This window comes from Papaver somniferum, chromosome 1 (assembly GCF_003573695.1).
Source record: "Papaver somniferum cultivar HN1 chromosome 1, ASM357369v1, whole genome shotgun sequence".
In the NCBI taxonomy this organism is placed as follows: Eukaryota; Viridiplantae; Streptophyta; class Magnoliopsida; order Ranunculales; family Papaveraceae; genus Papaver; species Papaver somniferum.
Window position 1 is genome coordinate 114,558,894 of NC_039358.1, and position 15,120 is coordinate 114,574,013.

General features: G+C 38.0%; 2 protein-coding genes across 2 annotated transcripts; one reads left to right on the forward strand and one right to left on the reverse strand.

The window, feature by feature from the left end:
- The first annotated feature begins 7,166 nt into the window (after window positions 1–7,166).
- On the forward strand, window positions 7,167–9,925 carry LOC113297283 (O-acyltransferase WSD1-like). Its single transcript, XM_026545720.1, has 4 exons — window positions 7,167–7,998; window positions 8,896–9,282; window positions 9,376–9,513; window positions 9,597–9,925. The coding sequence occupies exons 1-4, from the start codon at window positions 7,189–7,191 to the stop codon at window positions 9,768–9,770; spliced, it is 1,509 nt and encodes a 502-aa protein (XP_026401505.1). The 5' UTR covers window positions 7,167–7,188; the 3' UTR covers window positions 9,771–9,925.
- A 98-nt stretch (window positions 9,926–10,023) lies between these two features.
- LOC113297294 (uroporphyrinogen-III synthase, chloroplastic-like) lies at window positions 10,024–15,029 on the reverse strand. Its single transcript, XM_026545730.1, has 10 exons — window positions 14,742–15,029; window positions 13,480–13,567; window positions 13,201–13,267; window positions 12,628–12,746; window positions 12,364–12,459; window positions 11,973–12,028; window positions 11,078–11,163; window positions 10,818–10,952; window positions 10,600–10,651; window positions 10,024–10,466 (listed from the first exon to the last, which is right to left on the reverse strand). Exons 1-10 carry the CDS (start codon window positions 14,952–14,954, stop codon window positions 10,452–10,454), a joined length of 927 nt encoding a protein of 308 aa, XP_026401515.1. The 5' UTR covers window positions 14,955–15,029; the 3' UTR covers window positions 10,024–10,451.
- Between the last annotated feature and the right edge of the window lie 91 nt (window positions 15,030–15,120).

Here is a 15,120-nt window from a genome sequence, read left to right on the forward strand (position 1 = left end):
CATTGAATCGAGAGAAACTTACCAATAGCATCTTTCCAAATGGCTATTGGATAAAGAAAAAGAAAAAGAATTCGATTAAATCACGAACAAAATAGTTAAAGATAAAGATATTAAGTACAGTAATATCTAACACTCTCTTTATGTTAGGTAAATAGTGTCTGTAACCATCAAAAATGTCGCTAGAAAAATTTAAGTTATAACTAAAAATAATCAAACATACGTTCATACTTCTTTCTCTCCCAGGCATGTCATTACAGCTGCGGCTGGAAAGCTTCACAGTTCACACCCATTGTTACAAGAAATATTGGTTTTGAGATCGAGAGGTGAAATTGATTTATAGAGAGATTCGGGAGAGATTGTTGAGAAGTAGGTGAAGAATGGTGATGGATATATAAAAGCTTCATTATATAGACTGTATAAGGTCGGAAACAGTCATCAAGCTACAAAGTGAAGCCAAAAGAAGAATCTACCAGCTAATAAGGATTATGTTAGAGAAAATGAATTTATACAATAGCTTGGTTTTTTGGTCTTGGTGGGATTGGAACTTAGGATCTATTGGTCACTAAGGACACTAGCTCATTTTCACTATTTGTGAATGAACCTTTAGTCCCACATAGGGAAAACTAAAGATGATACCTCTCCATAAGTATTGAATTTTTTGATATTAGAGTGGCCCTTGGGTCATTAGCACTTTTGTGCGAGGGAGAGGACTTAGGCAATGGGCTAGTTGGTGCAATCGCGCATCGAAGCACGCACGCCGCCGTCCGTGCGAGCAGCCGGGCTCGGGTGTGGGTCAAGACTTATATTTTTTGGCAAAATTTCTTTTGAATTATCGAATTAATATTTGAACATTAATTTGCATGAACGTTTTATATCGAACTTAAATTTGCATGAACGTTTTTATATCAAACTTAAATTTGCATGAAGGTTTTATATCAAACATAATGACGCATGAACGTTTCAAATCGATATTAAGTGACGAATGAACGTTTAAAATCGTTGGAAAAAAATCTCAATTAATTGAAATTGTTTTAATGCGCGTTTATGAGACCTCTCTCTATTCTCCCCTATATAAAGCGATCACTTTCTCTCATTTCGTTTTGTGTCCAGAAGAGCTACTATCCTCTTCTTTTCGTCTTCTCCCCCTGTGTGGTCCTTTATTTTTCATTCCGTGCGCAATCGTTGTTGAGGTCGTAAGAGTGAGTAAGTAGTGTAGTGCTAACAGTGCTTGCAGCGGGCAGTTTTATCCTGGATACGAACTTGACCACAGGGTATAGGCATCACTCATTCTTGAGGCGTACCGGTCAAATATCGTGTTAAGGACAGCGTGTTGAACACGTGACTCTGTCCTCTGTTTGCAGTCCAATGGAGTGTTTATTTACCTTCCAGAAATTAATCTTTTTATTCTAACATCTTTCTAACATCTTTCTTGAGTGTTTTATTGTTACAGACGCAACAATCTTAACACGATATTTCTATTTTCTGTCTGTAACAATGGGTAAGAACGATGTTGAAAGGCCTGCAAAGTTTTCTGGAAAAGACTTTAAGAGGTGGCAGTCAAAAATGTTATTCTTTCTAAGTTACCATGAGTTGGATTCCTATGTTCTGAAACCTTTTGATGAATCGCTGAATAATGCTGGTCGTGAGTCTTCTTTAGAAGAATGGAAGAGGAACAATTACATGTCTAAAAATCATATTCTGAATTGCTTGGAGGATGCTTTGTATGATTTTTACAATGCTAAAGAAAACTTTTCTGCTTTTGATTTATGGGCTGCTTTGGAGGCGAAATACCAAGCTGAAACTGCCGGAAGTAAGAAATTCTTGGTAGCTAGGCTTTATGAGTATAAAATGGTGAATGACAAATCTGTGGTTGATCAATTCCTTGAATTCCAGCAAATTATGAATGAAATTCTTGCGGAAGGTATGGTGATTGATGAAACTTTTCAAGTGTCTACTGCTATCGAGAAATTGCCTACTTCCTGGTCCGAGTACAAGAAGAAACTGAGACATGAAACTGCTGAAGTTACTATGGTTGAACTGGGTAAGAAAATTCAAGTTGAAGAATTGTTGTGCTCCAAGGACAAAAATGTATCTTCTTCAAGGGACATGTCTTACAAAGCTCATGTGACTGAACACAAAGGTTCCAATGCTGATAAGAACCGAAACAACTCCAAGAAACCTCCAGGCAAGAAAGGTATGTTTCAGAAACCTAAATCTAGCATTAATAAAATTAAGGGTGATTTCTATGCTTGCGGAAATCCTGGCCATATGGCGGTTCACTGTAGAAACCGTAAGGACCTTAAAAAGAAAAATAATGCTAATTTGGTTGAAAACAACAAAGATGAATTTTCTGGCATGGTGTCTGAATTAAATTTGGTAACAAATGTGAGAGACTGGTGGGTAGACTCTGGGGCTACCAAACATGTCTGTGGGAACAAAGAAATGTTCACCTCCTACAATAAGTTAGGGGAAGGAGAGAAACTCTATATGGGTAACTCATATGCAGCTGCGGTTGTAGGAAAAGGCAAAGTTGGGCTCAAGCTCACTTCTGGCAAGACTCTCACTTTGAATGAAGTTCTTCATGTTCCGGACATCTGCAAAAATCTTGTTTCTTGTGCTGTTTTAGATGATAAGGGTTTTAAAATTGTAATAGAATCTGAGAAATGTGTTGTAACTAAGGGTAAGGATTATGTGGGGCAGGGTTATAAGACTGAGGGTCTGTATAAGCTTAATGTAAACTCTGCTGTAATGAATAATAATGATTCTTATGCTTATGTTTGTGAGTCTTTGAACGTTTGGCATGGTAGACTTGGACATGTAAATTATAAGTCAATGCTTAAACTAGCCAATGTGGGCTGCATACCCAAATTTAGTTTGGAAAAGGAACACAAATGTGAAATATGCGTAGAATCAAAGTATGCTAGAAAACCTTTTAGAAAAAATGTTCATAGAAATTCTAAACCCTTAGAATTAATCCACTCAGACCTAGTTGACATGAAATCAGTTCAAACTAGAGGTGGCAAGAAATGGTTTGTTACTTTTATAGACGACTGTACTAGGTACTGTCATATTTATTTGCTTAGAGGTAAGGATGATGCCTTAGAAGCATTTAAGAGGTATAAACTAGAAGTTGAAAACCAATTGAATACTACCATTAAAACCATTAGGTCTGACCGTGGTGGTGAGTACATAACTCCTATAGGAGATTTCTGTGTAGAACATGGCATAATACACGAGGTTACCCCTCCTTATTCGCCTCAGTCGAATGGAGTAGCTGAACGTAAGAACCGCACCCTTAAGGAGATGATGAATGCCATGTTAATTAGTTCAGGATTACCTTCGAACTTGTGGGGGGAAGTTGTCCTCTCAGCCTGCTATATCCTGAACAGAGTACCTTTTAAAGGATCAGATAAAACTCCATACGAATTGTGGAAAGGTAGACAACCTTCTTTAGCATACTTTAAAGTGTGGGGGTGTTTGGATAAGGTTCAGATCCCTAAACCTAAAGCAACCAAGATAGGATCCAAAACTGTTGACTGTGTCTTCATAGGGTATCCTGAGCATACACCTGCATATAGATTTATGGTTGTGAATTCTGATGTTTCTGAAATTGGTGTAAATACTTTTATGGAGTCTAGGGATGCTGTGTTTTTTGAAAATGTTTTTCCTTTAAAATCTGACTCTCGTAAAAGAGGTGTTGATCCCCTAGATGTTCCTTCAACCAGTCAGACTTTACCTTTAGAGGAAGATGAAGTAGAATTTGATCTTAGGAGGAGTAAAAGGGCTAGAACCAAAACCTATTTTGGACCTGACTTCATAACAATAGCAGAGTCTGATCCTCAGACTTATAGAGAAGCCATGACTTCTTTTGAAGCTCCGTGGTGGAAAGAGTCTTCTATTAGTGAAATGGAATCCATCAAAGAAAATGATACATGGTAGATAGTAGATTTACCTCCAGGGTGTAAGGCCATAGGATGTAAATGGATCTTCAGGAGGAAACATAACATAGATGGAACTATTCAAAAATACAAGGCTAGGTTAGTAGTCAAAGGCTACAAACAAAAGGAAGGTGTAGATTTCTTTGATACTTACTCACCCGTTACGAGAATTACTTCCATTAGGATGTTAATTGCTATAGCCGCGGTTCATAACCTAGAAATACATAAAATGGATGTAAAGACAGCTTTTCTACGTGGTGAATTAGATGAAGAAATTTACATGGAACAACCTGAGGGCTTTGTAGTGAAAGGTTGTGAAAACAAAGTTTGTAAACTGAAAAAATCTTTGTATGGATTGAAACAAGCACCTAAACAATGGCATGAAAATTTTGATCATGTAATGTTTTCTAGTGGTTTTAGAATCAATGAATCTGACAAGTGTGTATATACTAAGCTTGTAAATGATGCCTGTGTGATTGTATGCTTGTATGTTGATGATATGCTTATACTTGGTACAAACATGGATGTATTAATTCCACTAAGAACATGCTGAATGAGAACTTTGACATGAAAGACTTAGGCCCTGCAGATGTAATCTTAGGGATGAAAATTAGGAGAAATTCTAACGGTTATAGTCTTAGTCAATCTCACTATGTTGAATCTGTGCTTAGAAAATTCAATCATTTTGATTGTAAACCTGCTTATACTCCGTATGATCCTTGTTGTAAACTCAAAAAGAACAGAGGTAATGGAGTATCACAACTTGAATACTCACGAGTTATAGGAAGTCTGATGTATTTGATGAACTGTACTAGGCCAGACATTGCTTATGCTGTGAGTAGGTTAAGTAGGTATACTTGTAATCCAGGGCAGGAACACTGGGATGCACTTTTTAGAGTGTTGAGGTATTTGAAATACACGTTGACCTTTTGTTTGAATTATTAAAGGTATCCTGCCGTCCTTGAGGGGTTTTGTGATGCAAACTGGATATCAGACTCAGAGGAGTCTAAGTCTACGAGTGGATATGTTTTCACTCTAGCATGTGGGGCTGTTTCTTGGAAGAGTTCCAAACATACCTGCATAGCTCGATCCACTATGGAATCTGAGTTTATTGCGCTAGATAAAGCAGGAGAGGAAGCCGCTTAGCTAAGATGCTTTTTAGAAGACATTCCTCTCTGGCATAGGCCTGTGCCGGCTATATCTATACATTGTGATAATCAAGATGCCATAGCTAAAGCTAAAAACAGCTACTATAATGGGAAGTCTATACATATAAAGAGAAGACACGATACCCTAAAACAACTAATCTCAAAAGGCGTTATTTCCATTGATTGGGTTAAGTCCAAGGAGAATATCGCGGACCCTTTGACGAAAGGTTTGTCCAAGGAGATAGTTAGTAATGCATCTAAGGGGATGGGGCTTAGGCTCATTAAATAAACTTGCCATGAAGGATACTCAACCTTGCTGACTGGAGATCCCAAGATCAAGGTTTCGAATGAGAAACTAATTTGTGGCGGGTCAAGGTAAACACTATCAGAGAATTCATTCTCTGCCCCTTCCCTATGGTGTAGACGTGATAATGTGACTGCATGTGAGGATGACTTTCTATTAAGTATTAATGAGTTTTATAGTTTCAATTTTAGATTGAAGTGGGGTGTAGCAGTAAACACTCTTGATAGAACTCACCTATCTGAATGTGGAAGTGGGTCGCTTCCTATGAGAAAAGAGCTGATTCTCTAGAGCATTCGGAGAAACGGGATTTTTCCAGGGCCAAAAAGGACACCACGGCACGAACTCGACAGCACCTAGAGAGATATCACGCGTGGTTATTATCGCGGATTACACCAAACGATGGTAGTTCAAGACATCGCGTTCACTGTCCATCAAGTAGTTCCGGCAATTTCTCACTAAGCAAAGGTTCAAGACCTCATGGACACCTTTTGCCTAAGTGGTATTTCTCGCTTTCCGTTTTCTGATCTTTTATCGGTATTTCATTCATGTGGGGGATTGTTAGAGAAAATGAATTTATACAATAGCTTGGTTTTTTGGTCTTGGTGGGATTGGAACTTAGGATCTATTGGTCACTAAGGACACTAGCTCATTTTCACTATTTGTGAATGAACCTTTAGTCCCACATAGGGAAAACTAAAGATGATACCTCTCCGTAAGTATTGAATTTTTTGATATTAGAGTGGCCCTTGGGTCATTAGCACTTTTGTGCGAGGGAGAGGACTTAGGCAATGGGCTTGTTGGTGCAATCGCACATTTTCACACACGCGCGGTGCTTCGTACCGAAGCACGCACGCCGCCGCCGTCCGTGCGGGCGGGTCGGGTTCGGGACTTATATTTTTTGGCAAAATTTCTTTTGAATTATCGAATTAATATTTGAAACAAAATAATTCTTTGGGAAACATTATGTTTATGCATGAACATTAATTTGCATGAACGTTTTATATCAAACTTAAATTTGCATGAACGTTTTTATATCAAACTTAAATTTGCATGAACGTTTTATATCAAACATAATGACGCATGAACGTTTCAAATCGATATTAAGTGACGCATGAACGTTTAAAACCGTTGGAAAAAAATCTGAATTAATTGAAATTGTTTTAATGCGCGTTTATGAGACCTCTCTCTATTCTCCCCTATATGAAGCGATCACTTTCTCTCATTTCGTTTTGTGTCCAGAAGAGCTACTATCCTCTTCTTTTCGTCTTCTCCCCCTGTGTGGTCCTTTATTTTTCATTCCGTGCGCAATCGCTGTTGAGGTCGTAAGAGTGGGCAAGTACTGTAGTGCTAATAGTGCTTGCAACGGGCAGTTTTATCCTGGATACGAACTTGACCACAGGGTATAGGCATCACTCATTCTTGAGGCGTACCGGTCAAATATCGTGTTAAGGACAGCGTGTTGAACACGTGACTCTGTCCTCTGTTTGAAGTCCAATGGAGTGTTTATTTACCTTCCAGAAATTAATCTTTTTATTCTAACATCTTTCTTGAGTGTTTTATTGTTACGGACGCAACAGATTATTTAACGAACAAAAGTTGGTGATAAGAAATATGTGCATTTACGAGGACTTTCTGGAGAATCTTTAACACTAGCGTCATGGTCCCTCAAACAATGCCCTCTGTTACGTTTACCTACCTTATTAAATTCCTTTCTCCAACTTCATGTATAAAAATGTACACATAGAACCCACAAAGATGATACAAACACCCAAGAGATCATAAGTGAAAGAGAGTTAGAATGACTTCAAACCAGCCCAAAGAAGCACAAGCATTCTCACTAGAAGGGGAAATGTATTGTGATAATCAACTTTATCAGCCTCTTAGCCCGTCTTCACAATGCATCCACACATCAATCCTTTCTCTCTGCATCGTCGCAGTCGCAGAGTCCGAAATCCTTATCAACCCATCTAAAATCTCAGGAACCCTCAGGAACGATTTGTTACGAGTTAACCCACGATTCTCATCTGTCGTAGTAACAGACAACAAAAGATATCAATGGTGGAAAAATGTGGAAGTTCAAGTTGAAGATCATGTTATCATACCTGACTTCCCCACAGGGTTATCACAAGAAACTTACACTCAACATTTCAATACCTACTTGTCCAAAATAAGCCAAGATGTTCTTCCAGAGAAACAACCATTGTGGGATATCCATATCTTCAACTACCCAACAAGAGAAAATGTTCAAGGAAGTTTAATTTTTAGGATGCACCATGCACTTGGCGATGGATTCTCAATCATGGGTGCAATCTTTTCTTGTCTTAAAAGAGCTGATAATCCTTCTCTTCCGTTAACTTTCCCTGCTGCAGGGCCCTCAAAATCATCTACTGTTAAAAACACAGCTCTGAAGAAAATGGGGAGCTTGGTATCAGGGTTTTGGAACAGTACAGCTGGTTTTGCGTGGAGTGTGCTTCAGAGCACAGTACTGGAAGATGATCAAACAGTCATTAGGTCTTGTACGCCTGGTCTTGAGTTCATGCCCGCTGATATCACCACCATGTCTTTCTCTCTTGATCAGATTCGTCAAGTCAAGTCCAAGGTTGGAGGGGTAAGATTTCTCTCAAATCATATATTTCCATAGTTTGTGAAATTAGTAATATTCAGGCCATTTTACCGGTTCCTAAATTATTAAGTAATGCTTTTTTTTGTCATTCATAATGACACTTCAAATTCACTTTTAACCTTTAATCCTTGAGGTTAATTATAGACCTCATTATTGATCTGGACTGAATGAGAGTCACATCAATCATTAATCTCTGGCATAAGTACTTCTACAGTTCTGCTGCAAGCAATGAATCAATATCCTTATTAATGAAAGCTCTTCTCCAGCCTGCACTTCATTGTCATGTCATTATCTTTACATTGTACTATTTTAACCATACTGGAAACCCCAACACTAGACTTTTAAGGAAGTTGAGAACGAAAGAATGAAATTACAGGGTGTACGTGATGAACTGTTAGGCAATGAAAACTAAATATGTGGTTAAAGCCTGTGAAGTGTGTAAGTTCTTTCAGAGTAAACACAACAGATATCATCTAATAAATACATATTTCATCTTTAGCAGTCAAATCGGCTTAGCGTTTTGCTTCCCAGAATATATACAAACACTAAGGACAAAATAACCTTAATTTCAGCTTTCTCCCATGATTTCGAACTGCACCATTGCATATTTAATGTGGTACTATGTGGTGTCCGATTGGGTCCAACTTAACGTGGTATGTGGTGACCAGTGGGGTCTAGGAGACAATCCCTTCTAGGGGGTGATTGACCCTCTCCAAGAGTAGGAGGGCTGGGAAGATATGCATTCCAGATATATTGCTTTATGATTGAGTATGCTCAAGCTACTCATAGTTCAAACGGAAACTAACCCATTTTGTGGCACTAAAGATAGTTACAGCAAATTTATTAGTCTTTATTTCTAACAAAATAACAATGTCTGTGCAGTCTGTAAATGATGTTGTAGTGGGGTTAGTATTCTACGGATCCCATTTGTACAGCCAAGCTGTCGTGGACGAAAAGGTACTCGTGTCCTCGAGTACTGGCTCACGTAAAACAGCATTGGTGTTATTGAACACGAGGATGGTGAATGGATATCGCAGCCTAGAAGACATGGTAGATAAGGATCTGTGGGGAAATCATTTCTCTTTCATTCATTTGGCTATCCCTTCAGGTGGTAATGCTGGTGGTGGTACTAATGATCAAGAAAATGAAGTAGATCCACTCAGTTTCATCTTGAAAGCAAAGAAAACAATAAAGAAAAACAGGAATTCCTTGAGTGTTTATCTCAACAGCGCCCTGCTCAGATTGATGGGAAGTATCAAAGGCCCTCAGGTCAGTTATACTCTCTCTATATGAATGAATCTGCCAAGTATGCTTTAGTTAATTCGTCCATGAAAATCCCCAACACGTTTCGACATGTTTCAGGCAGTATCTCAATACGTACACTCAACACTGCGGAACACAAGCATGGCCATTTCGAATTTAGCAGGCCCAACGGAGAAAATGGTAATAGCAGAGCACCCAATACAAAACATCTACTTCACAGTATCAGGATGTCCTCAGGTAGGGTATAAAAGCCCCTTCTATAATTTTTTATTTTCACGAGTCTTCGTTTACGTTGTTACTCAATAGCGTTTACATGGCAGAGTCTCCTCTTCACTGTATTGAGTTACATGGGAAAGCTGACGCTAGTGATGAGAACTGAAAAGGGATTTATCAACTCAAAGCTGCTTGCATCCTGCATGGAGGAGGCTTTCAAGAAGATCTTTGAAGATGCTTGTGGGAAGGGCGCTCTGGATAGGATGACTCCTGCCTACTAGCAGGGCTGATACAAGTCTGACAAACATGATTGGACTACCCAACACCCATAATTTACTTATTAATGATGTTTTGTTTCTAGAACCTTAGTGTTCTTTCAATACTGAGTCGATTATCTAAACTCTGAATGGCACAGTTTATTTTATTAGTCCAATATCTTGAAGGAAGGATGAGCAGGATAAAATGTGAGAGTTCAGGCTCTGCATTATACTGCAGAACCAGAACCAACATGTAACTAATAGTACAACAATAAAATGGATTAATTACAAGATTCCATGTGATGAAAAACACAGGAGACCACTCCAGTATGACATTTCTTTAAACATGTGGGGGCATCCTCATAATTATTAGCATACATTGGCTGTGAACAACCCAATTGAACTCCTGGTACGAGATACAGAATCCTAATCCTCCAAAGGTAAAACAAAAAACAGATATATATACAGAATAATATACAGAAAATTTTGGTCAGATTTTCATCTTAAAAGCCCTATTATCCATGGTCTTCAAGGAAGCATTACCAATCCCAGGCGACCATATCACACATCGGGATGAAACCAGAGTCTTCTAGACGACAGAAGAGCATTGATAATACATCTTGAGCTTTTGTCTTAGCAAAATGCTGGTTCAGACATGCTGCCAAGTCAGAGGCTTGAGTTAGTCCTGCACCTGTTCGATCCTCGTCAGCAAACCAATTCCTGAGAAAGAGGAAGTAGAGAAGAGAAAGAAGAAACAGCTCGACTCATCTCAACTAATATCCAAAAAAAAAAAAAGACATATAGACTGAAACGTCAACAAGGATAACCAAAATAGATTCTATCCAGAACAAACCTTCTTTATTTCACCAGGCACACTCAAGGCTTCTAGGATGGAACCAACCCACCTTCCACAACAAAGACAGTAAGTCAGAAGAGGTAATTTTGGAGGCAGCCAAACAGAGTGAGCTTTCTTTGTGTAAAATTCACAATTTAGGTTTGTGCACCAACTGCTAATTTTGGTTTCCATATTTTCTAAAAACTTTCTGTTATAAATCTCAGGTTGAGGAGTACCCTTCAAGGCCAGGATTTGTTGGGTAGTAGACATTCTTCAAACCTAATCTTTTAGCTGACAAAGCAGTTGTCTCGCCGATGCAGGCAACAGCATTATCCCAACTCTCTGCTTCTGATATAAGATTGACCCAAGCCCTGGTTACACACAACAAAATTGCAATTTATAAGAATCCATGAACAAGCAGAGCGAAAATTCGTTGTGAGAAAGTGAAAAGAGACAACTGTGAGAAGATTAAAATGTTAAGTCACTGGACACTTGCCTAATTGCTGATGGAGAAGCAACGGCAACAACTGGAGCAGAGAGTGCTTGCGCCAAAACCATTTGATCTACATCATAGACTGGAACCTGGAAAGAATAAGAAGACGGACGTCTCTAATTATCACAGTTAAGTATCATATGTATCCTCGCTGTGAACATCTCCAATTGTCTCTAAAGAAAGAAACCGAAGAAAAACTTTCAGCTATACATTTCAAAACTGGTCCAGAGTTGACCTTAATAACAAATGAACTTTCACAACGGAGTCATCTTTATACGACATCAGTTTCTGACTCATCACAGCGAGGCCAATGACCTGTGGGATCGCCCAAATAATTGACGAACAATTCTAAAAAGATAATGATGGTGGCACATTGAAAATGTGACAAGGATGATATCCTTGCATTTGATAAAAGACCAAAGTTGAGCCACATTAGCTTCGTTCTTAGGTTAGATGCACTAATATCTATTTGTGGATATCAACTACATTCTCATAAATGAGTAACATTGCAGAAGGTTGAACCGGGAGGCTAGAGAAAGGACTCCGTGTTAGATTAACGAAGGGACGAAAACACCCTGGGAAAAGCACGACTCAAGATAGAACTAAATGGCAAAATGGGATCCACATTCCCTGCTGCCTAAACCACTACTAAGAAACAAACCAATAAACAGTGTCTGAAGCACATATCCAGGCACCGTATAGCATAATGTAAAGAAACTTAACCTATTATGCATCAAAGGCCAGAAACATGCACCTAACATTGGGATAAACTGCCGATGTCATTGTAATACAGTGGTTAAGTCATTGGGTGATGATACCAGTGACCTGAGTTAGAAATTCGTCGGCACCAAATTCTTTATCGATCATAAAAAATAAATAGATTGGGATATACTTGTACCGTTGAGTAAGTATTTAGCCTTGTGACCTCAAATCCACGAGCAGTCAGCCCCGTCTCTGCATTATTTAAATTACAGTAAGCAAACATCATTCCTCCTATCAAATTAACTTACAGATTCATGAGGACAATACTCAAAGTGCTTCATAACCAAGTAAATTTGGTAGCGAAGGTGCAATTTTCCAAGGACAGAGATTCTACTAGAGTTCTTTTGTATAAAAGAAATTAAAAGAACCTGTTGGGCTTAGTGAAGTTCGCTGATAATTATTTGAAACTGCTAAGAGACAGCTACTGTAAGTTGCGATAAGTACTTACCAGTGCATGTTTAAAACTACCTACCACGAAAAATAAAATCCAACATACAAACTGATATAAGAGGAGGTTGTAGACCTACCAATCTCATTTCCAGCTTTCATTGAAGCGGGATAAAGGACAGTGCATCTTCCACTCCCATGTTTAGGAAGCTCTAAAGCTAATACCTTGCCAGTTGCTGATAATACAATCCAGTTTTAGAAAAGACTACGAAATAAAGGACATGCTAACAAATTTAACAAAAAAACATCGGTTAACAACAGAAGTCTATGAACAGAAGTTTCCAAGAAAACAGAAATTTCAGACCAAAAGACAACCATGTATGAGTGTTAGTAAGAGACACAACCTTTAGACGGTGAGAAGGTGATATTCAGGGATTGCTGTGGTGACTGTAGTACGTCCTTAAACATGGCTGCTGTACCAGCTCCAACAACACCTACCTGAACTTTTGGGCTCCCAGCTTCCCTGAAACAAAGTAGTTAATTTCTCATTTAAAATAACCAAGAGAGAGACATACTCAGGCATGTAAATCAACTACACAGTTGAACAGGAAAAATACTAGCTAACATTGTTTGGTACATTTCGTTCTTCGTTATATTTGGTGTGGACAAAACCAAGACCAAAGGTGTATGACAGACGTAAATTCCCACCTAATATAAACTGACAGAACAATTGTCGTCGTCATATAATGACTTCCTATAGTTTGACGGCGCAGGAAAATCTCTGTATGCACATTCTTAAATGCTTCTAGCAGTAGCGAGGGGTCGTAAAAAATAACCAGTTCATGAAAAAAATAGCTTAACATAATGATCAATTTTCGGTTTCAATCATTTGTGGGCAGAGCACCATAAAAGTTACATATCAGATAAAATGAGGAAACCTATTAGAGGGTCTAGAGGAAGAATCTTTTGATGCTTACTTCCATGCATTGAGAAATACTAATCCTGCCTCAGGAGAAGTTATAACGATCCAGTCAAATGAAGTCCCTGCTAACATAAAAACGTCAAATGTGAAACGTGTAAGCATTACTTCTTTTTCATTCGTTGGTATATCTACAGGGAAGCAAGCGAAATTCGAAAGTTTTGACAGATTGCAGATTTAACAATTCAATTGTGACACAAGGAAGTAAAAATCACTATTAAAAAGCAACATAATGAAAAGGATCAGATATCATACATTCGTCTTGAAAAAGAATTACCTCGTAATACAGTAGTAAGCCTATCCAAATCAGGTCCTTGTGTATGCTGGATGAGAGGTAGCTCAAAGCAATTAATCCCATGTTTCGCCTGTTACGATAACAAAATAAAATTGCATTAACGTCCTACAATTGTACGGTAAAAAGGTCATGATACTGATAATGCAACGTCATCTTGACTCACCCATAAAAGATAGTATGGGGTACCTTTTACATGTTAATATAAATATACATTTGGTACATTACACCACTAAGCAACATAGTACTACTTAATATTTGTGCTTGTAAAAAGTCAGAAGTAGCAACATTCATGTCTGACCCTGAAAAACTTCAAGTGCACTTTGTGGATGCACTATGTCATACACTTCAATCACCGCTCATTGCAAAATTATTCAAACATACAGCTTTAAATAAGTTAGCTAAATGCAGCAAAATTTTAACTTTCTATAAGACACACTTATGCTTACATGGGAGCCTGATTGGTTTCGGAGAAATTTGCATGATGCAAATGTGAATAAAGTTCCATTAATTTGAAAAAGTGAAAGTAACACTTTTCCAGAAACGGAGGGATACAATAGTAAAAAAGAAAGGTTGTAATACACAGCTCCTGTATAATTTAAAAAATTCATTATTTTTTCACCTATTTACATTAGTTTCAAATTTACAAACCAAAACCAATATTTAGCACAGCCTAGTACACAATTGTATTTAACATTCCTTTCCTCATTTGTGTTATGCAAATTTTCCTGAGGTTACCAAGAGGAGCGGTGATCCCAAAGGCACGCCGTGCAACTAGTCCATCACTTAAAAACAACTCTACTGTATTGATAAAAATTGTAGTAGTTCCTAATGTCCATAAAATGTGGTACGAATATCACAGTACATTCTCTTTTCTGATGGAATTCCATTAATTAATATTAAATACACTACACATTATGCAGCTAGGGTTTCATCAAACAGCTGATAATGATATGGCAATTTAATCCTAGACAACACAGAAAAAAAAAAAAACCATATTACTCGACATTTTTCCCTTTTCACATAACATGTTTTCCCACCTAATCCACCAAAACTAAAGATCCAAATACGTAGTCAGAACACGATATAAAGATCAAACTATACAGTTTTTCAGATTTATACACTGATTAGAAAAATCTTCAACAGTCAAAACAAATCCTAAAGCATTTCTAAAATGCAATGCAAGAAATGACAACCAATAAGGGACAAAAACAAAATCTAATAAAGGATTGAGACAGAGTAATTACGAGGGCATTAATGAGTTTCACGTTCTTTCCTTGTTCTCGTGTCACCACCACCTTCGGTTTCAGAGAAGAATCTGAGGATGAAGCAGCTCGGATTTTTACAGGCTTCGGAAGAAATTTCCTGTGCGAAGAAAACTGAGACAGTGATGAAGAAGAAGAGAAACACGAAGAAGAAGATGAAGAGGAGGAGAGAGACAGGAGAGAAATTAGAGCCATTGGAAACGAAACGTGTTGGTTAGAGAGGGATTCTTTCAATTCTTTCACAGACACCTGTTGTGGTCTCAATTTCAGCCCCCTCTTTTAAATGGATTTTATATTTTATATTTTTCATGATAAACATAAATTACTTTAAATAAAAAAAAAAATTACCGCCACAAACGGT